The 21,354-nt window shown below is 46.4% G+C and overlaps 1 protein-coding gene across 2 annotated transcripts in view; it reads left to right on the top strand.

Moving 5' to 3' along the window:
- The window catches only part of dld (deltaD), a 139,390-nt gene that overhangs the window by 3,653 nt on the left and 114,383 nt on the right, over positions 1-21,354 (top strand). For both annotated transcript variants that reach the window (XM_072471962.1, XM_072471961.1), the window contains exon 3: positions 10,464-10,543. In XM_072471962.1, coding sequence (XP_072328063.1) covers positions 10,464-10,543 — 80 coding nt within the window. The remainder of the gene's footprint in view (positions 1-10,463; positions 10,544-21,354) is intronic.

Raw genomic sequence — 21,354 nt, 5'->3', positions numbered from 1 at the left:
AGCGTGGAATCGAACCTGAGTCCCTGACGCTGTGAAGCAACATTGCTCACCACTGTGCTACCGGGCCACCCATTCTCTCTATTTAATCCTGTTTTGGGCCAAACTCTCCAGTTGTTGCCATGTATAACCCTTTGGTCTCTCATCTCCTTTTCTGTATACCACATCCATGTGTTTCTTGGTCTCGCTTTCTCTTTCCTTGCAGGTTCCATGTGAGAGCTTTCTGTGTAATGTGGCTCCACAACTTCCTCAGTGGTCTACTCAATTCCACTTTCACCTTTTGATTTAGGGAACTATCGGGTCTTGGAATCACTACAGTGCCCGTTGAGTCTGCGCTGACCCTCTGAAAGAGCCCCCAATCCCTCACTCTATCCTCATAACCCAGAAACCCCAACTCTATTCCCATAACCCAGAAACCCCATCTACCCTTTTAGACCCCCTAAGGGGCAATTTAGCAATCCACCTAACCTGCACATCTTCAGACTGAAAGAGGAAACCGGAGCACCTGGAGGAAACCCACATAGACATGGGGAGAATATACAAACTCCACACAGGAATTGAACCCGGGTCCCTGGTGCTATGAGGCTGCAGTGCTAAGCACTGTGTCACCGTCCAGTCCATTTTTGTGTCCTCTCCCATAGTTTACATAGAGACATCAAAGATAGGAGCAGGAGGAGGCCTTTTGGCCCTTCGAGCCTGCTGCACCATTCAAAGAACAAAGAAATGTACAGCACAGGAACAGGCCCTCCAAGCCCGTGCCGACCATGCTGCCCGACTAAACTACAATCTTCTACACTTCCTGGGTCCGTATCCCTCTATTCCCATCCTATTTATGTATTTGTCAAGATGCCCCTTAAATGTCACTATCATCCCTGCTTCCACCACCTCCTCCGGTAGCGAGTTCCAGGCACCCACTAGCCTCTGTGTATAAAAAAAAAACTACTCTACTCTAAACCTTGCCCCTCTCACCTTAAACCTATGCCACCTAGTAATTGACCCCTCTACCCCGGGGAAAAGCCTCTGACTATCCACTCTGTCTATGCCCCTCATAATTTTGTAGACCTCTATCAGGTCGCCCCTCAACCTCCTTCGTTCCAGTGAGAACAAACCAAGTTTATTCAACCGCTCCTCATAGCTAATGCCCTCCATACCAGGCAACATTCTGGTAAATCTCTTCTGCACCCTCTCTAAAGCCTCCACATCCTTCTGATAGTGTGGCGACCAGAATTGAATACTATACTCCAAGTGTGGCCTAACTAAGGTTCTATACAGCTGCAACATGACTTTCCAATTCTTATACTCAATGCCCCGGCCAATGAAGGCAAGCATGCCGTATGCCTTCTTGACTACCTTCTCCACCTGTGTTGCCCCTTTCAGTGCCTGTGGACCTATACTCCTAGATCTCTTTGACTTTCAATACTCTTGAGGGTTCTACCATTCACTGTATATTCCCTACCTGCATTAGACCTTCCAAAATGCATTACCTCACATTTGTCCGGATTAAACTCCATCTGCCATCTCTCCGCCCAAGTCTCCAAACAATCTAAATCCTGCTGTATCCTCTGACAGTCCTCATCGCTATCTGCAATTCCACCAACCTTTGTGTCATCTGCAAACTTACTAATCAGACCAGTTACATTTTCCTCCAAATCATTTATATATACTACAAACATTCATCACGATCATGGCTGATCATCCAACTCAATAGCCTAATCCTGCTTTCTCCCCATGGCCTTTGATCCCATTCACCCCAAGTCCTATATCTAGCTGCCTCTTGAATATATTCAATATTTTAGCGTCAACTACTTCCTGTGGTAATGAATTCCAAAGGCTCACCACTCTGTGTGATGAAATGTCTCCTTATATCTGTCCAAAATGGTTTATCCTGAATCCTCAGACCATGACCCCTGGTTCTGGACACACCCATCATTGGTAACATCTTCCCGGCATCTACTCTGTTTAGTCCCGTTAAAATTTTAAGTCTCCATGAGATCCCCCCCCTCATTCATCTGCACTCCAGCGGGAACAATCCCAACCTCGTCAATTTCTCCTTGCATGACAGTCCAGCGATCCCTGGAATCAGCTTAATGTTATTGATGATATTTGGGCACCTGTTGAAGGTTTAGATTTTCAACATTGTTTTGGTGGTCCTCCATGTTTCAGAGTCATAAAGGAAAACAGACTTTATGTTGGGGATCTTTAGCTTTGTAGCCTTGGCAATCTCTCTTGATTTCCAGATGTTGGAGAGAGTGACGAATGTTGTTCTTGCCTTCCCAATTCTCATCTTTACATCCTCGTCTGTCCCACCGGTAGTACGTACGACACTGTCCAGATAGGTAAAAGACGTGGCTTCATCCAGCTTGGTGCTCATTATCTTAAATGGAGTTGTTTCTGGTGTGTATTCGCATTATCTTTTTTTTCTCCATATTGATGTTAAGGTCAACTTTGGCCAATATTTGCATCAAGTGACAGGTTTTACTTTGCATCTGTATGTGGTGGTGTGATAATAAAGCCAACTCCTCCGCGAAGTCTAAATCTTTCAGCTGTTATGTGAAGGTCCATTTCTTCGTTCTTCGGATGTTTGCCTCAAAATCCAATCAATCGCGAGCAAAAATAGGAATGGTGACATCAAACAGCCTTGTCTCATGCCAGTTTGTACGTTGAATCTATCAGACGGCTCCTCTATGCAAGACTCAACAGCTCATTCCATGATGGGTATTATTCACGAGGGAGATTATTTTCCCTGGAGTGCTATTGCTCGTCATCAACTTCCACAGAGTATATTGTGCAATGCTGTCAGATGCCTTTTTGTAGTCTGCAAAATTAATGTAGATCGATGAGTTCCACTCCAATGATCTGTAAGATTGCTATCTGATCCACATGAGATCTTTCTTGGCGAAATCTTGCCTGATTGTCCCTTAAAATATCTTCTACCGTCCCTTACATTCTGTCCAGTATGATGTGGTGCAGTACTTTCCCTGGCACAGAGAGCAACATTATCCCACAATAGTTCTTACAAAAATTGATCTATACTATTCACTTTGCTCACTTACTGTGACTGAGAGTTCCACATTCTCGCCACTCTCTGGGTGAAGAAATCTCTTCTGAATTTCCAATTGGATTTCCTGGCGACTCTCATATTGACGGCCTCTAGTTACACTCTTCCCCAGAAGAAGAAACATTCTATCTAGCCACTCAATCCGAACCTTTCAGAATTTGAAAGGTCTCTAATCAATTGCCCCTCAACTTCCTGTTTTCAAGAGAAAAGTGACCCAGCTAATGTGTACCCACACATTTTTGGATCATTTTCTCTGGTGCCTCCGTATCCTTTTATAATGTGGTGACCAGAACTGCACACGGTACTATAAATGTGGGCTAATCGGCATTAGATACGGATTTAACATAACTTTGTTTTTCTGTATTACCCCTCCAGTGATAAAGCTCAGTGTTTAGTTTTATTTTTTTATTATGGCCTATGGCACCATTTTTAGTGGTCGTATTTGGCCCAGTATTCTGATCATACCCTGGAGGTACCTCCAACCCCACTTTCTCCCCAGGGAATTCCCATGTAGTCACTGTGGGGAGACATCCAAGGAGTCCCCTGTTGCATCATAGGTGAGGTTTCGACTTCCATGTTCGGAATCCTCTGAAATGCTTGCGTAAAGTCAGAGATATTGGATGGTTCCAACTCACTTACTTGTTAGGATTAAAAACAGCTCGAGCACTTGGATGACTATACTACTGAATCCCTGAGTCACCACTACACCTGACTAGACCCCACCACCTCTTCACCTACCCCCTGACCCCCACACCTTTCTCGCTATAGTTTTGGGATCTTTAAACTCTCTACTTACCAGGATACAGCAGCTATTTTCATAAAAGATCGTAGCTTAGCTTCTCCCAAAGATCCTGTACTACAAAAGAAGACTTGTAGACAGGTACACTGCACATTTCTGAAGAGGCTGGGTACAGAGCTCCAGCTTGGGGCAAAAAAAACATAGGAGCAAGGTGACAATCTGACGTCAATTACACTCAAAACATTCGTAGGAGGAGGCCATACCGCCTCTCAAGCCTGTTTCACCGTTTAATAAGATCAAGGGCAGTATTGTAACACAGTGGTTAGCACAGTTGCTTCACAGCTCCAGGGTCCCAGGTACGATTCCCGGCTTGAGTCACTATCTCTGCGGAGTCTGCACATTCTCCCCATGTCTGTGGGTTTTCTACGGATGCTCTGGTTTCCTCCCACAGTTCAAAGATGTGCAGGTTAGGTCGATTGACCATGCTAAATAGCCCTTTGTGTCCAAAAAAAAGGTGAGGTGGGGCTTAGGTAGGGTACTCTTTCCAAGGGCTGGTGCAGACTCGATGGGTCGAATGGCCTCCTTCTGCACTGTAAATCCTATGATTCTATCTTTGTGTCAGCAATTTGACAACCAAGTCAAAATATCAACAGTTGAGGTCCCAGCACTGATCCCTGTGGCACACCACCTGTTACATCCTGCCAACTTGATATTATGCATATGCTCTGTTAGCCAATCTTCTATTCATGCCAATATGTTACCCCTATACCATGAGCTTGTGATTTTTGGGATCACCTTTTATGTAACACTTTATCAAATGCCGTCTGGAAGTATAAGTACATCCCTTTATCAACAGCATATTGTTACTTCCTCAAAGAATGCCTCTGGAGATTCCACCCTTTGTATCTTAAAGATGTTCCTGTGAATCTCCTTCTGTTTTGATTAGTCCTCAAAATGGGGACGGGTGTGGGGGGTAAGAGAATAGCTCCATTCCCTGCTACTCAGGCGGTTCTAAGGTCAGCTATAAACTGCCACATCATGAGTTCATGAAGTAAGGTCCAGAGCTCTTGGCCTCCTCCCACCAAACTCTTGTCACATTGCATCTACTTGTCACCACTTTTCCTGGGATGTTTCCAAACGTGATTCTAGTCTATAACTGCTGAAACCAGTTCAATGGAAAACTTCATTAAGACATGCTTTTTGGCTGCACGTTAGCATAGTGGTTGGCACAGTTGATTCACAGCTCCACGGTCCCAGGTTCGATTCCCGATTTGGGTCACGGTCTGTGTGGATTCTGCACTTTCTTCCGTGTCTGCATGGGTTTGGTTTCTTCCCACAGTCCAAAGATGGTTAGGTGGATTGGCCATGCTAAATTGCCCTTGGTGTCCAAAAAGGTTAATTGGGATTACTGGGTTAAGGGGATTAGGTGGAGGAAGCGTGGACTTGAGTGGGGTGCACTTTCCAAGAGCCGGTGCAGACTCGTTGGGCCGAATGGCTTCCTTCTACACTATAAATTCTTTGATGTCCAATGTCAATTTTAACTCCATTGTCTGTCCTTCAACAAGTTTGATGTATGTATTTGAGATGAAACTGCTGCCAATCTGAAGTCTGAGCGTCTGGTCTGTAGTTATTTATTGAATGGTCCGTGCTTGCTTGGGAACAGAGATTTTTTGGAGGGAAGCAAGTGGGGGTGGGGGGGTGCGGCTGGGGCGTTGCGGCAGCCAGTGGGACTTATTTTGTCGATCCCACTATAAAAGTTAATTGCTCCATGTAAATAATTTCTCAGTAACATTATGCAACATCCTTGTAATTAACCTAACTGTGTAGTGTATGCATTTGAGGCAGTGGCTTTTTTTAAAAATTGGAATTTTCAAATTTGTTTACAAAAATCTCCTCAAAACAAGCATAAGCAGAAAGAGCGCTATAGGTATCAATGTACGACAGATGCAGCACATAACAATAATTACATAATTGGGAACAAACCAGTCTGGATAAATCAGGGATAAAATCCCCAACAAGTTCCTTCCACAGATAACTGACCTGTCAGTACCCGAACAGGATGCAACGAACAAAGAAAAGTACAGCACAGGAACAGGCCCTTCGGCTCTCTAAGCCTGTGCCGACCATGCTGCCCGACTAAACTACAATCTTCTACACTTCCGGGCTCCATATCCCTCTATTCCCATCCTATTCATGTATTTGTCAAGATGCCCCTTAAATGTCACTATCGTCCCTGCTTCCACCACCTCCTCCGGTAGCGAGTTCCAGGCACCCACTACCCTCTGAGTAAAAAAACTTGCTTCGTACATCTACTTTAAACCTTGACCCTCGCACCTTAAACCTATGCCCCCTAGTAATTGACCCCTCTACCCTGGGGAAAAGCCTCTGACTATCCACTCTGTCTATGCCTCTCATAATTTTGTAGACCTCTATCAGGTCGCCCCTCAACCTCCGTCGTTCCAGTGAGAACAAACCGAGCTTATTCAACCGCTCCTCATAGCTAATGCCCTCCATACCAGGCAACACAGGTAAATCTCTTCTGCACCCTCTCTAAAGCCTCCACATCCTTTTGGTAGTGTGGCGACCAGAATTGAACACTGCTCCCAAGTGTGGCCACAGCTGCAACATGACTTGCCAATTCTTATACTCAATGCCCCAGCCAATGTCGTATGCCTTCTTGACTACCTTCTCCACCTGTGTTGCCCCTTTCAGTGCCTGTGGACCTATACTCCTAGATCTCTTTGACTTTCAATACTCTTGAGGGTTCTACCATTCACTGTATATTCCCTACCTGCATTAGACCTTCCAAAATGCATTACCTCACATTTGTCCGGATTAAACTCCATCTGCCATCTCTCCGCCCAAGTCTCCAAACGATCTAAATCCTGCTGGACAGTCCTCATCGCTATCCGCAATTCCACCAACCTTTGTGTCGTCTGCAAACTTACTAATCAGACCAGTTACATTTTCCTCCAAATCATTTGTATATACTACGAACAGCAAAGGTCCCAGCACTGATCCCTGCGGACCACCACTAGTTACAGCCCTCCAATTACAAAAGCACCCTTCCATTGCTACACTCTGCCTTCTATGACCTAGCCAGTTCTGTATCCACCTTGCCAGCTCACCCCTGATCCTGTGTGACTTCACCTTCTGTACCAGTCTATCATGAGGGACCTTGTCAAAGGCCTTACTGAAGTCCACATAGACAACATCCACTGCCCTACCTGCATCAATCATCTTTGTGACCTCTTCGAAAAACTAAAGTTAGTGAGACACGACCTCCCCTTCACAATAGGCACTATTACAGGCCAGGATCACACCAATAACTTCAAAAACAATGATTGAAGAAGAAAATAATAGCCTGAGGGCCCCAGAGCTAAGGAGGTAATCAGTTCACCTTTACAGATCATTTTAAACTTTTCCCCAGATGCAGCACCGTGTAACCACAAGATGACAATGACAAAGAGGTCAGGGTATCGGGAAGCCTTATACTCAAACCAGGGCCTCCCACAGAAAAGGTAAAAAGCAATTGGAACAATCAAAGAGGGAGACCCGCAACAAGGAAAACAACTGACTCCTCCCTAAAGAGGAGTCAAACAAACCCTGGTCCTTAACAGGATAATACACAGTCCACCTGAGCCTGAAGAACAAAAAAACGCAGCCAAAGAGAAAATAGTAACTCTGACCATGGGGGGAGGGCCGGCCTCCAACATGGCGAGGTCAAAACTAACCTTACCTAACTGCCCACACAACTAACCTTACCTAACTGCCCACACAATCTAGTACTCCCCCTACATTGGTTCTGCTAATTTTTATTTCTCTAACCCCCCCCCCGATGAGATACATAGAAAATACAGCACAGAACAGGCCCTTCGGCCCACGATGTTGTGCCGAACCTATGTCCTAGATTAATCATAGATTATCATTGAATTTACAGTGCAGAAGGAGGCCATTCGGCCCCCTGAGTCTGCACCGGCTCTTGGAAAGAGCACCCTACCCAAACTCAACACCTCCACCCAACACCAAGGGCAATTTTGGACACTAAGGGCAATTTATCATGGCCAATCCACCTACCCTGTCTAGGGGGTCTAGACACCTACCCTGTCTAGGATAACTGTCTAGAATCAGGATCACCAACAGTGCAGTTCATCACTGATAGCTCTGTACTTCGGTTAATATATCTTGTGTGTCGCCGCACTATATATCACTCGACAGAATTTAAAACTTGAACTTCATGCATGAAGTAAATTGTAGCTTTATTCAGTCAGTTTTCAAATGTCTCTTGATCAGGTCAGTTTACTTGCAAATACAGAGTTTTTAAAAAGTTTGTTTTGTCCAAGCAAATACAGATGACTGAGTGGAATTTGATGCAAATTACAGTTCTTGATGATTTCTTCAAATTAAAATACACAATACAGAGAAGTTGAAAATAGACAAAATGGCAGCTTTCAGAGCAAAGTGCAGGAAATAGTTAAAGAAATGAAGTAAGGTGATTCCGGAATGAATTGTTCAAACCGGCACCTATTAAGGTAATTGCTATTGTTAATGTTCTGTCCCCGTTCTGTCTGTGATTGGGTCATAATAATTATAGTTCATTTAATTTGATAGAAATGGCTGCCTATCAGATTTTAATAGGGTGTGACTGATATTCTGTTCCCACCAAACTTTATCAGTTCTCATGAAAACTGAACGAGGAACGCTGCCCAGATTTACATACTAACGAATGTGTCTGGAGTTTTAATTTGATAATTCTCCTGCTATTCAGCAGTTTTCACTGTTTGTTTGAACTGTGTGACCTTAATAAACCATTTTGATTCTGAACCATTTCTTCCTTTTAAATTTGTATATTAAAAGCAAGATTTCTACCAGTCACACCCAAAATATTTACTTCCCTGCAAACAAATAAATTAACAACATTAACGGACCAACATTATGGTCAGCATGAAAAGTCCAGTATAACTGAGGAGCAAGGTCAACATCAGGATAATGAGGACCACCTCATTTTGGCAATGTTCCAGGATTTTGGGGCAGCACGGTAGCACACATTGCTAGCACTGTGGCTTCACAGTGCCAGGGTCCCAGGTTCGATTCCCCGCTGGGTCACTCTGTGCGGAGTCTGCACGTTCTCCCCGTGTCTGCGTCGGTTTCCTCCGGGTGCTCCGGTTTCCTCCCACAGTCCAAAGACGTGCAGGTTACGTGGATTGGCCATGATAAATTGCCCTTTGTGTCCACAAAGGAGGGGTTGTTGGGTTATAGGGACAGGGTGGTAGTGATGGAATAAGTGGGTCAGTGCAGACTCGATGGGCTGAATGGCCTCCTTCTGCACTGTATGTTGTATACGCTATGTATTGGCATAGAGAAAATAGATATCCAGGATATAGCAGGATCCAAAATGGTGAGTACTCTTCAGGATCCCCCAAGGATTCCAACCAGCAGAACCCAAAGACTCATTATTTCCAGCATGCTGTCTCGACCAAGCCCAGGTGGTCATCAACTGAGGCTCCAACAAGGTGGGGGGAATGTCCCCAGCCGACACGGGCAACCCTAGCCTCTCGCTCGACACCAGGAACAGGACCCCACAAAACCAGAGGTCGGAAGGCCAACCCTACCCCAAGGACATCTGATTTATTGTGCTCCAACAAAATTCTCCCAAACTCCATGCTCTCTACAAGCCCCTCATTAAGCACGCACCTCTGAAAATTTGGCTTTGAAATTCTGTAACACAGTCAAGATTATCAAATGGATCAACTTCATCGCAAGCAGCATAATTTGCCGGTTAACACCGTACCATCAAGGTGGGAATCCTTTCAAAAGCGGCCATGCCACCAAAGATGAGGCCCCACCCCAACTCCCTCTAGCTGCCATGAAACAACCTTTCACCTTGACTCATTTGAAACACAGAACAACACACGGCACATCGCAAAACTATGCAGACCAAGAAAAGACAAAGTGCACAAGGATAAAACAATGATTGAAAGATGAGCAGAGCCTGAGCTCATGAAAACACAGCTGTTCCTGTGCTCACACCGCGTGACCCCTTGAGGCAATGGCTTTATTCTAATCTAACGTTTGAGAATATATTCAAATAATGTGAAAAGCCACTTAACTGGTGGTGACACCTGAATAATCTGAGACCAGTGGTGAGTCAGTCCAGTCCCCATAGCTGCTTTAGGTTTTTCATATTAAACATTTCAGGACTAGAAAACAAAATCTCTGAATCTTCCAAATTGCATCATTGTAATCAGTATTTGAATGATTCAGTCAACCTGCTTTGTCAACTTTGCCCCTTGCCTGAAGTGTGGTGAGCCTCGAGTTAAATCACCACCATTTAGCTCTCCCGCTCATGGGGGGGAAGTAGCCTTTGGTCATCTGGGACTATAGTGACTTTACTTACTTTAGATTATTAAGTAGATGTTTATTGTACTTAACACTAATCTACCAAAATGTGTATTAAGTAGCTTTTTTGTTCATTTTGCCGTCCTTGCTTCAAAGTTTTTGTGTTCCTGTGGACTGAATTCCACCTTCCCTTACCCCATGGTCTCATACTTGCTTGTCTCATTCCAATATGTATCAGGCAGTCTGTATGAAGACTCTGCCTGGTATTGGGGTAATATTGGTGTATCAATGCTGAAAGCTCATGCTGAATGTATTCTGTTTCCATTCCAGTTGAGGCTGATGTCACAGTGGTGGGCTCGGGGCCAGGAGGATATGTTGCTGCCATTAAGGCTGCACAGTTGGGGTTTAAGGTAAGTCAAAGAATAGCTTGTTAAATGTAAATTAACATATCATGCCTCAATGAAAGCTACATATCCAATGATACAGAAGTGGTATTGTAAGCAGTATAGATGGAATTATAAAGATAAATTGATTAAGTGAATGGACCAAACTCTGGAAAATAATTCAGTGTAAGCAAATATGAGGTCATTCACTTTGGACCCAAAAAGGATAAAAACTGGCCCTTTTAACTTATTGTCACGTACCAAGGGACAGTGAAAAGAATTGTTCTGCGTACAGTTCAGGTAGATCGTTTCATACATGAAAAACATAGGACATATAATAAATACACAATGTAAACACATTTTTAAAAATAACTTGAGTATCCAATTCCTTTTCCAAATAAGGGGCAATTTAGCATGGCCAACTCCCCCCACAACCTGCACAACTTTTTGGATTGTGGGGGTGAGACCCACGGGGAGAATGTGCAAACTCCACACAGACAGTGACCCGGGGCTGGGATCGAACCTGGGTCCTCAGCGCCGTGAGGCAACAGTGCTAACCACTCGCCACCGTGCCGCTCCACAATGTAAATACATAGACATGGACATAGGGTGAAGCATATAGAGTGTAGTGCTAGAACAATAGAGAAGATGCGTGGAGAGATCAGTTCAGTCCATAAGAGGACCATTCAGAAGTCTGGTAACGTAGTGGGGAAGAAGCTGTTTTTGAATCTGTTACTTTTGTATCTTGGCTCCTCCAAGACCGAGTTAGGGAACTGGAGCTGGAGTTGGAAGAAATTTGGATCATTCGGGAGGCAGAGGGGGTCATAGATAGCAGCTTCAGGGAATTAGTTACACCAAAGATTGGAGATAGATGGGTAACTGTAAGAGGGACTGGGAAGAAGCAGTCAGTGCAGGGATCCCCTGCGGTCGTTCCCCTGAGAAACAAGTATACCGCTTTGGATACTTGTGGGGGGGGGGGGGGGGGGGGGGGGGGACTTACCAGGGGTAAGCCATGGGGTACGGGCCTCTGGCACGGAGTCTGTCCCTGTTGCTCAGAAGGGAAGGGGGGAGAGGAGCAGAGCATTAGAAATTGGGGACTCGATAGTCGGGCACAGATAGGAGATTTTGTGGGAGCGTGAGAGACTCACGTTTGGTATGTTGCCTCCCAGGTGCTAGGGTACGTGATGTCTCGGATCATGTTTTCCGGGTCCTTAGGGGGAGGGGGAGCAGCCCCAAGCCGTGGTCAACATTGGCACTAATGACATAGGTAGGAAAGGGGACAAGGATGTCAGGCAGGCTTTCAGGGAGCTAGGATGGAAGCTCAGAACTAGAACAAACAGAGTTGTTATCTCTGGGTTGTTGCCCGTGCCACGTGATAGTGAGATGAGGAATAGGGAGAGAGAGCAATTAAACACGTGGCTACAGGGATGGTGCAGGCGGGAGGGATTCAGATTTCTGGATAACTGGGGCTCTTTCTGGGGAAGGTGGGACCTCTACAGACAGGATGGTCTACATCTGAACCTGAGGGGCACAAATATCCTGGGGGGGAGATTTGTTAGTGCTCTTTGGGGGGGTTTAAACTAATGCAGCAGGGGCATGGGAATCTGGATTGTAGTTTTAGGGTAAGGGAGAATGAGAGTATAGAGGTCAGGAGCACAGATTTGACGTCGCAGGAGGGGGCCAGTGTTCAGGTAGGTGGTTTGAAGTGTGTCTACTTCAATGCCAGGAGTATACGAAATAAGGTAGGGGAACTGGCAGCATGGGTTGGTACCTGGGACTTCGATGTTGTGGCCATTTCGGAGACATGGATAGAGCAGGGACAGGAATGGATGTTGCAGGTTCCGGGGTTTAGGTGTTTTAGTAAGCTCAGAGAAGGAGTCAAAAGAGGGGGAGGTGTGGCGCTGCTAGTCAAGAGCAGTATTACGGTGGCAGAGAGGATGCTAGATGGGGACTCATCTTCCGAGGTAGTATGGGCTGAGGTTAGAAACATGAAAGGAGAGGTCACCCTGTTGGGAGTCTTCTATAGGCCTCCAAATAGTTCTAGGGATGTAGAGGAAAGGATGGCGAGGATGATCCTGGATAAGAGCGAAAGTAACAGGGTAGTTATTATGGGAGACTTTAACTTTCCAAATATTGACTGGAAAAGATATAGTTCGAGTACATTAGATGGGTCGTTTTTTGTACAATGTGTGCAGGAGGGTTTCCTGACACAATATGTTGACAGGCCAACGAGAGGCGAGGCCACGTTGGATTTGGTTTTGGGTAATGAACCAGGCCAGGTGTTGGATTTGGAGGTAGGAGAGCACTTTGGGGACAGTGACCACAATTCGGTGACGTTTACGTTAATGATGGAAAGGGATAAGTATACACCGCAGGGCAAGAGTTATAGCTGGGGGAAGGGCAATTATGATGCCATTAGACGTGACTTGGGGGGGATAAGGTGGAGAAGTAGGCTGCAAGTGTTGGACACACTGGATAAGTGGAGCTTGTTCAAGGATCAGCTACTGCGTGTTCTTGATAAGCATGTACCGGTCAGGCAAGGAGGAAGGCGTCGAGCGAGGGAACCGTGGTTTACCAGAGAAGTGGAATCTCTTGTTAAGAGGAAGAAGGAGGCCTATGTGAAGATGAGGTGTGAAGTTTCAGTTGGGGCGATGGATAGTTACAAGGTAGCGAGGAAGGATAAGAGAGAGCTAAGACGAGCAAGGAGGGGACATGAGAAGTATTTGGCAGGTAGGATCAAGGAAAACCCAAAAGCTTTCTATAGGTATGTCAGGAATAAGCGAATGACGAGGGAAAGAGTAGGACCAGTCAAGGACAGGGATGGGAAGTTGTGTGTGGAGTCTGAAGAGATAGGCGAGATACTAAATGAATATTTTTCGTCAGTATTCACTCAGGAAAAAGATAATGTTGTGGAGGAGAATGCTGAGACCCAGGCTAATAGAATAGATGGCATTGAGGTACGTAGGGAAGAGGTGTTGGCAATTCTGGACAGGCTGAAAATAGATAAGTCCCCAGGTCCTGATGGGATTTATCCTAGGATTCTCTGGGAAGCCAAGGAAGAGATTGCTGGGCCTTTGGCTTTGATTTTTATGTCATCATTGGCTACAGGAGTAGTGCCAGAGGACTGGAGGATAGCAAATGTGGTCCCTTTGTTCAAAAAGGGGAGCAGAGACAACCCTGGCAACTATAGACCGGTGAGCCTCACGTCTGTAGTGGGTAAAGTCTTGGAGGGGATTATAAGAGACAAGATTTATAATCATCTAGATAGGAATAATATGATCAGGGATAGTCAGCATGGCTTTGTGAAGGGTAGGTCATGCCTCACAAACCTTATCGAGTTCTTTGAGAAGGTGACTGAACAGGTAGACGAGGGTAGAGCAGTTGATGTGGTGTATATGGATTTCAGCAAAGTGTTTGATAAGGTTCCCCACGGTAGGCTATTGCAGAAAATACGGAGGCTGGGGATTGAGTGTGATTTAGAGATGTGGATCAGAAATTGGCTAGCTGAAAGAAGACAGAGGGTGGTGGTTGATGGGAAATGTTCAGAATGGAGTTCAGTTACAAGTGGAGTACCACAAGGATCTGTTCTGGGGCCGTTGCTGTTTGTCATTTTTATCAATGACCTAGAGGAAGGCGCAGAAGGGTGGGTGAGTAAATTTGCAGACGATACTAAAGTCGGTGGTGTTGTCGACAGTGTGGAAGGATGTAGCAGGATATAGATAAGCTGCAGAGCTGGGCTGAGAGGTGGCAAATGGAGTTTAATGTAGAGAAGTGTGAGGTGATTCACTTTGGAAGGAATAACAGAAATGCGGAATATTTGGCGAATGGTCAAGTTCTTGGAAGTGTGGATGAGCAGAGGGATCTAGGTGTCCATGTACATAGATCCCTGAAAGTTGCCACCCAGGTTGATAGGGTTGTGATGAAGGCCTATGTAGTGTTGGCCTTTATTGGTAGAGGGATTGAGTTCCAGAGTCAGGAGGTCATGTTGCAGCTGTACAGAACCCTGGTACGCATTTGGAGTATTACGTACAGTTCTGGTCACCGCATTATAGGAAGGACGTGGAGGCTTTGGAGCGGGTGCAGAGGAGATTTACCAGAATGTTGCCTGGTATGGAGGGAAAATCTTATGAGGAAAGGCTGTTGGACTTGAGGTTGTTTTCGTTGGAGAGAAGAAGGTTAAGAGGAGACTTAATAGAGGCATACAAAATGATCATGGGGTTAGATTGGGTGGACAGTGAGAGCCTTCTCCCGTGGATGGAAATGGCTGGCACGAGGGGACATAGCTTTAAACTGAGGGGTAATTGATACAGGACAGAGGTCAGAGGTAGGTTCTTTACACAAAGAGTAGTGAGGCCGTGGAATGCCCTACCTGCTACAGTAGTGAACTCGCCAACATTGAGGGCATTTAAAAGTTTATTGGATAAACATATGGATGATAATGGCATAGTATAGGTTAGATGGCTTTTGTTTCGGTGCAACATCGTGGGCCGAAGGGCCTGTACTGCGCTGTATCGTTCTATGTTCTATGTTCTGCCTGATGGAAGAGGTTGTAAGAGAGAATAACCCGGGTGGCAGAGGTCTTTGATTATGGTGCTTGCTTTCCCAAGGTAACGGGAGGTGTAGACCGAGTTAATAACGGGGAGGGGGGTTCGGGTGATGGACTGGGCTATGTTCATGACTCTCTATGCTTTCTTGTGGTCTTGGACCAAGCAGTTGATGCCGGCTGTGATGCAGCGAGATAGAATGTTTTCTATGGTGCATCTGTAAAAAGTTGATGTGGACATGCCGAATTTCCTTAGTTTCCTGAGAAAGCATAGGTGCTATTGTGCTTTCTTGGTTGTAGCGTCACCGTGGGTGGACCAGGACAGATTGTTGATAATTTGAAGCTGTCAAACACCTCCACCTCCGGCACCATTGATGCAGACTGAGGCGTGTATGGCGCTTCACTTCCTGAAGCCAATAAGCAGCTCCTTAGTTTTGATGACATTAGATTGTTGTCATTGCACCATACCACTAGGTTCTCTATCTCCCTCCTGTACTCTGGTGAAAAGCTGTAAACAGTGGCGGTCCACAGAGACTTGTGGTGTTGGGGTCCAAGTAAACAACTTATTAAAATAACATGGACATTTGACACGCAGAGGGCGGCAGATCGGCAATGCTGATTGGCTATTGTGGGGAGTGATTTGCCTCAGGTGCAGTCACTGCGACTAGAAGGAGCTTTCGGTGAGGATAGATTGCGGGGACAAGTTGAGGCAAGTATCCTGCAGAGGGCGGCAGAGCGGCAATGCTGATTGGCTGTTGCGGGGAGTGATTTGCCTCAGGTGCAGTAACTGCAACTAGAAGGAGCTCTCAGTGAGGATAGACTGCAGGGACAAGTTGAAAACTGCTGTCGGGGAGTGTGATAATCAGGTAAGCTTTTTTTTTTGTCTGTAATTGTCAAGTGGATAAATGAAAGAGATGGCAGAGAGGGCAGTGCAATGTTCCTCCTGCAGGATGTTCGAGGTGAGGGACACCGTCAGTGGCCCTGCTGAGTTCACCTGCGGGAAGTGCACCCATCTCCAGCTCCTCAAAGACCGTGTTAGGGAACTGGAGCTGGATGAACTGATCATTCGGGAGGCAGAGTCGGTTATAGGTAGAAGCTACAGGGATGTAGTTATTCCTAAGAATGAAGGTAGCTGGGTGACGTTTAAAAGGAGGGGGAAGAAGCAGTCCGTGCAGGGATCCCCTGCGGTTGTTCCCCTCAATAACGGGTATACAGTTTTGGATACTGATGGGGGGGGGCGGGACCTACCAGAGGTAAGCCACGGTGACCAGGTCTCTGGCACTGAGTCTGTCCCTTTGGCTCAGAAGGGAAGGGGGAAGAGCAGGAGAGCATTAGTTATTGGAGACTCTATAGTTGGAGGTACAGATAGGCGGTTCTGTGGCAAAGATAGAGGCTCATGGTTGGTGTGTTGCCTCCCGGGTGCCAAGGTCCGTGACGTCTCTGATCATGTTTTCAGGATCCTTAAGAGGGAGGGGGAGCAGCAACAAGTCGTGGTACACATCGGTACCAACAACGTAGGTAGGAAAAGGGATGGGGGATGTAAAACAGGGATTCAGGGAGCTAGGGTGGAAGCTGAGAGTCAGGACAGGCCGTGTTGTCATCTCTGGTTTGCTGCCAGTGCCACGTGCTAGCGAGGTGAGGAACAGGGAGAGAGTGCAGTTTAAAACGTGGCTACAGGGATGGTGTAGGATGGAGGGTTTCAGTTACTTGGATAATTGGAGCACATTCTGGGGGACCTGTACAAACAGGATGGGTTACACCTGAACCAGAGGGGCACCAATATCCTGGTAGGGAAATTTGCTCCAGCTCTTTGGGAGGGTTTAAACTAATTTGGCAGGGGGATGGGAAACTGATTTGTAGTCCAGGAGATAGCGTTGCTGGAGTTCACAAAGTTGAGTGTAGTGCGGTACTGAGGAAGGTACCAAGGTCACAAAAGTGGACCTGAAGGCATGAAGGTGGTTTGAAGTGTGTCTACAATGCGAGGAGCATCAGGAATAAGGTTGGTGAGCTTGAAGCATTGATTGGTACCTGGGATTACGATGTTGTGGCCATTAGAACATAGAAAATACAGCACAGAACAGGCCCTTCGGCCCACGATGTTGTGCCGAACCTTTGTCCTAGATTAATCATAGATTATCATTGAATTTACAGTGCAGAAGGAGGCCATTCGGCCCTTTGAGTCTGCACCAGCTCTTGGAAAGAGCACCCTACCCAAACTCAACAACTCCACCCAACACCAAGGGCAATTTGGACATTAAGGGCAATTTATCATTGGCCAATTCACCTAACCCGCACATCTTTGGACTGTGGGAGGAAACCGGAGCACCCGGAGGAAACCCACGCAGACACTGGGAGGACGTGCAGACTCCGCACAGACAATGACCCAAGCCGGAATCGAACCTGGGACCATGGATCTGTGAAGCAATTGTGCTATCCACAATGCTACCGTGCTGCCCTTAAGAACAAATAAATCTACACTATATCATTCTACCGTAATCCATGTACCTATCCAACAGCTGCTTGAAGGTCCCTAATGTTTCCGACTCAACTACTTCCACAGGCAGTGCATTCCATGCCCCCACTACTCTCTGGGTAAAGAACCTACCTCTGATATCCCTCCTATATCTTCTACCTTTCACCTTAAATTTATGTCCCCTTGTAATGGTGTGTTCCACCTGGGGAAAAAGTCTCTGACTGTCTACTCTATCTATTCCCCTGATCATCTTATAAACCTCTATCAAGTCACCCCTCATCCTTCTCCACTCTAATGAGAAAAGGCCTAGCACCCTCAACCTTTCCTCGTAAGACCTACTCTCCATTCCAGGCAACATCCTGGTAAATCTTCTTTGCACCTTTTCCAGAGCTTCCACATCCTTCCTAAAATGAGGCGACCAGAACTGTACACAGTACTCCAAATGTGGCCTTACCAAAGTTTTGTACAGCTGCATCATCACCTCACGGCTCTTAAATTCAATCCCTCTGTTAATGAACGCGAGCACACCATAGGCCTTCTTCACAGCTCTATCCACTTGAGTGGCAACTTTCAAAGATGTATGAACATAGACCCCAAGGTCTCTCTGCTCCTCCACAATGCCAAGAACTCTACCGTTAACCCTGTATTCCGCATTCATATTTGTCCTTCCAAAATGGACAACCTCACACTTTTCAGGGTTAAACTCCATCTGCCACTTCTCAGCGCAGCTCTGCATCCTATCTATGTCTGTTTGCAGCCGACAACAGCCCTCCTTACTATCCACAACTCCACCAATCTTCGTATCGTCTGCAAATTTACTGACCCACCCTTCAACTTCCTCATCCAAGTCATTAATGAAAATCACAAACAGCAGAGGACCCAGAACTGATCCCTGCGGTACACCACTGGTAACTGGGATCCAGGCTGAATATTTGCCATCCACCACCACTCTCTGACTTCTATCGGTTAGCCAGTTCGTTATCCAACTGGCCAAATTTCCAACTATCCCATGCCTCCTTACTTTCTGCAGAAGCCTACCATGGGGAACTTTATCAAATGCCTTACTAAAATCCATGTACACTACATCCACTGCTTTACCTTCATCCACATGCTTGGTCACCTCCTCAAAGAATTCAATAAGATTTGTAAGGCAAGACCTACCCCTCACAAATCCGTGCTGACTATCCCTAATCAAGCAGTGTCTTTCCAGATGCTCAGAAATCCTATCCTTCAGTACCCTTTCCATTACTTTGCCTACCATCGAAGTAAGACTAACTGGCCTGTAATTCCCAGGGTTATCCCTAGTTCCTTTTTTGAACAGGGGCACGACATTCGCCACTCTCCAATCCCCTGGTACACCCCTGTTGGCAGTGAGGACGAAAAGATAATTGCCAACGGCTCTGCAATTTCATCTCTTGCTTCCCATAGAATCCTTGGATTCTATGGGGCAGCACGGTAGCCTTGTGGATAGCACAATTGCTTCACAGCTCCAGGGTCCCAGGTTCGATTCTGGCTTGGGTCACTGTCTGTGCGGAGTCTGCACATCCTCCCCGTGTGTGCGTGGGTTTCCTCCGGGTGCTCCGGTTTCCTCCCACAGTCCAAAGATGTGCAGGTTAGGTGGATTGGCCATGATAAATTGCCCTTAGTGTCCAGAGTTGCCCTTAGTGTTGGGTGGGATTACTGGTTTATGGGGATAGGGTGGCGGTGTTGACCTTGGGTAGGGTGCTCTTTCCAAGAGCCGGTGCAGACTCGATGGGCCGAATGGCCTCCTTCTGCACTGTAAATTCTATGATTCTATGATGATATCCCGTCAGGCCCGGGGGACTTGTCTATCCTCAAGTTTTTCAAAATGCCCAACACATCTTTACGCAAAGAGTAGTGAGGCCGTGGAATGCCCTACCTGCTACAGTGGTGAACTCGCCAACATTGAGGGCATTTAAAAGTTTATTGGATAATCATATGGATGATAATGGCATAGTGTAGGTTGGATGGCTTGTGTTTCGGTGCAACATCGTGGGCCGAAGGGCCTGTACTGCGCTGTATTGTTCTATGTTCTATGTTCTATCTTCCTTCCTAACAAGTATTTCCTCGAGCTTACCAATCTGTTTCACACTGTCCTCTCCAACAATATCGCCCCTCTCATTTGTAAATACAGAAGAAAAGTACTCATTCAAGACCTCTCCTATCTCTTCAGACTCAATACACAATCTCCCGCTACTGTCCTTGATCGGACCTACCCTCGCTCTAGTCATTCTCATATTTCTCACATATGTGTAAAAGGCCTTGGGGTTTTCCTTGATCCTACCCGCCAAAGATTGTTCATGCCCTCTCTTAGCTCTCCTAATCCCTTTCTTCAGTTCCCTCCTGGCTATCTTGTATCCCTCCAATGCCCTGTCTGAACCTTGTTTCTTCAGCCTTACATAAGTCACCTTTTTCCTCTTAACAAGACATTCAACCTCTCTTGTCAACCATGGTTCCCTCACTCGACCATCTCTTCCCTGCCTGACAGGGACATACATATTACGGAGACGTGGATAGAACAGGGGCAGGAATAGTTTTTTTTTAAATAATATTTTATTGAAAATATTTGGTCAACCAACACAGTATATTGTGCATCCTTTACACAACATTATAACAATACAGATAATAATGACCTTTTTTATTTAAACAAGAACAAAAGAAAACAACAACAAATAAATAAATATTAAATAACAAAAATAAAAACTAGCCCTAATTGGCAACTGCCTTATCTCAGGCCACCCCCCCCCCCCCCCCCCCCCCCCCAAGTCCTGGGCTGCTGCTGCTGCCTTCTTTTTTCCCCCATCTATCTTTCCGCAAGATATTCGACGAACGGTTGCCACCGCCTGGTAAACCCTTGAGCCGACCCCCTTAGGACGAACTTAATCCGCTCTAACTTTATGAACCCCGCCATATCATTTATCCAGGTCTCCACCCCCGGGGGCTTGGCTTCTTTCCACATTAGCAATATCCTGCGCCGGGCTACTAGGGACGCAAAGGCCAAAACATCGGCCTCTCTCGCCTCCTGCACTCCCGGCTCTTGTGCAACCCCAAATATAGCCAACCCCCAGCTTGGTTCGACCCGGACTCCTACTACTTTCGAAAGCACCTTTGTCACCCCCATCCAAAACCCCTGTAGTGCCGGGCATGACCAAAACATATGGGTATGATTCGCTGGGCTTCTCGAGCACCTCGCACACCTATCCTCCACCCCAAAAAATTTACTGAGCCGTGTTCCAGTCATATGTGCCCTGTGTAATACCTTAAACTGAATCAGGCTTAGCCTGGCGCACGAGGACGACGAGTTTACCCTGTTTAGAGTATCTGCCCACAGCCCCTCCTCGATCTCCTCCCCTAGCTCTTCTTCCCATTTCCCTTTAAGTTCGTCCACCATAGTCTCCCCTTCATCCCTCATTTCCCTATATGTATCCGACACCTTACCGTCCCCCACCCATTTCTTCGAGATGACTCTGTCCTGCACCTCTTGTGTCGGGAGCTGCGGGAATTCCCTCACCTGTTGCCTCGCAAAAGCCCTCAATTGCATGTACCTGAATGCATTCCCTTGGGGCAACCCATATTTCTCAGTCAGCGCTCCCAGACTCGCGAACTTCCCATCCACAAATAGATCTTTCAATTGCGTTATACCTGCTCTTTGCCACATTCCATATCCCCCATCCATTCCCCCCGGGGCAAACCTATGGTTGTTTCTTATCGGGGACCCCCCCAATGCTCCGGTCTTTCCCCTATGTCGTCTCCACTGTCCCCAAATCTTCAGTGTAGCTACCACCACCGGACTCGTGGTAT

This window comes from Scyliorhinus torazame, chromosome 13 (assembly GCF_047496885.1).
Source record: "Scyliorhinus torazame isolate Kashiwa2021f chromosome 13, sScyTor2.1, whole genome shotgun sequence".
NCBI classification, from domain to species: domain Eukaryota; kingdom Metazoa; phylum Chordata; class Chondrichthyes; order Carcharhiniformes; family Scyliorhinidae; genus Scyliorhinus; species Scyliorhinus torazame.
This window is presented reverse-complemented; position numbering and strand designations above follow the sequence as displayed.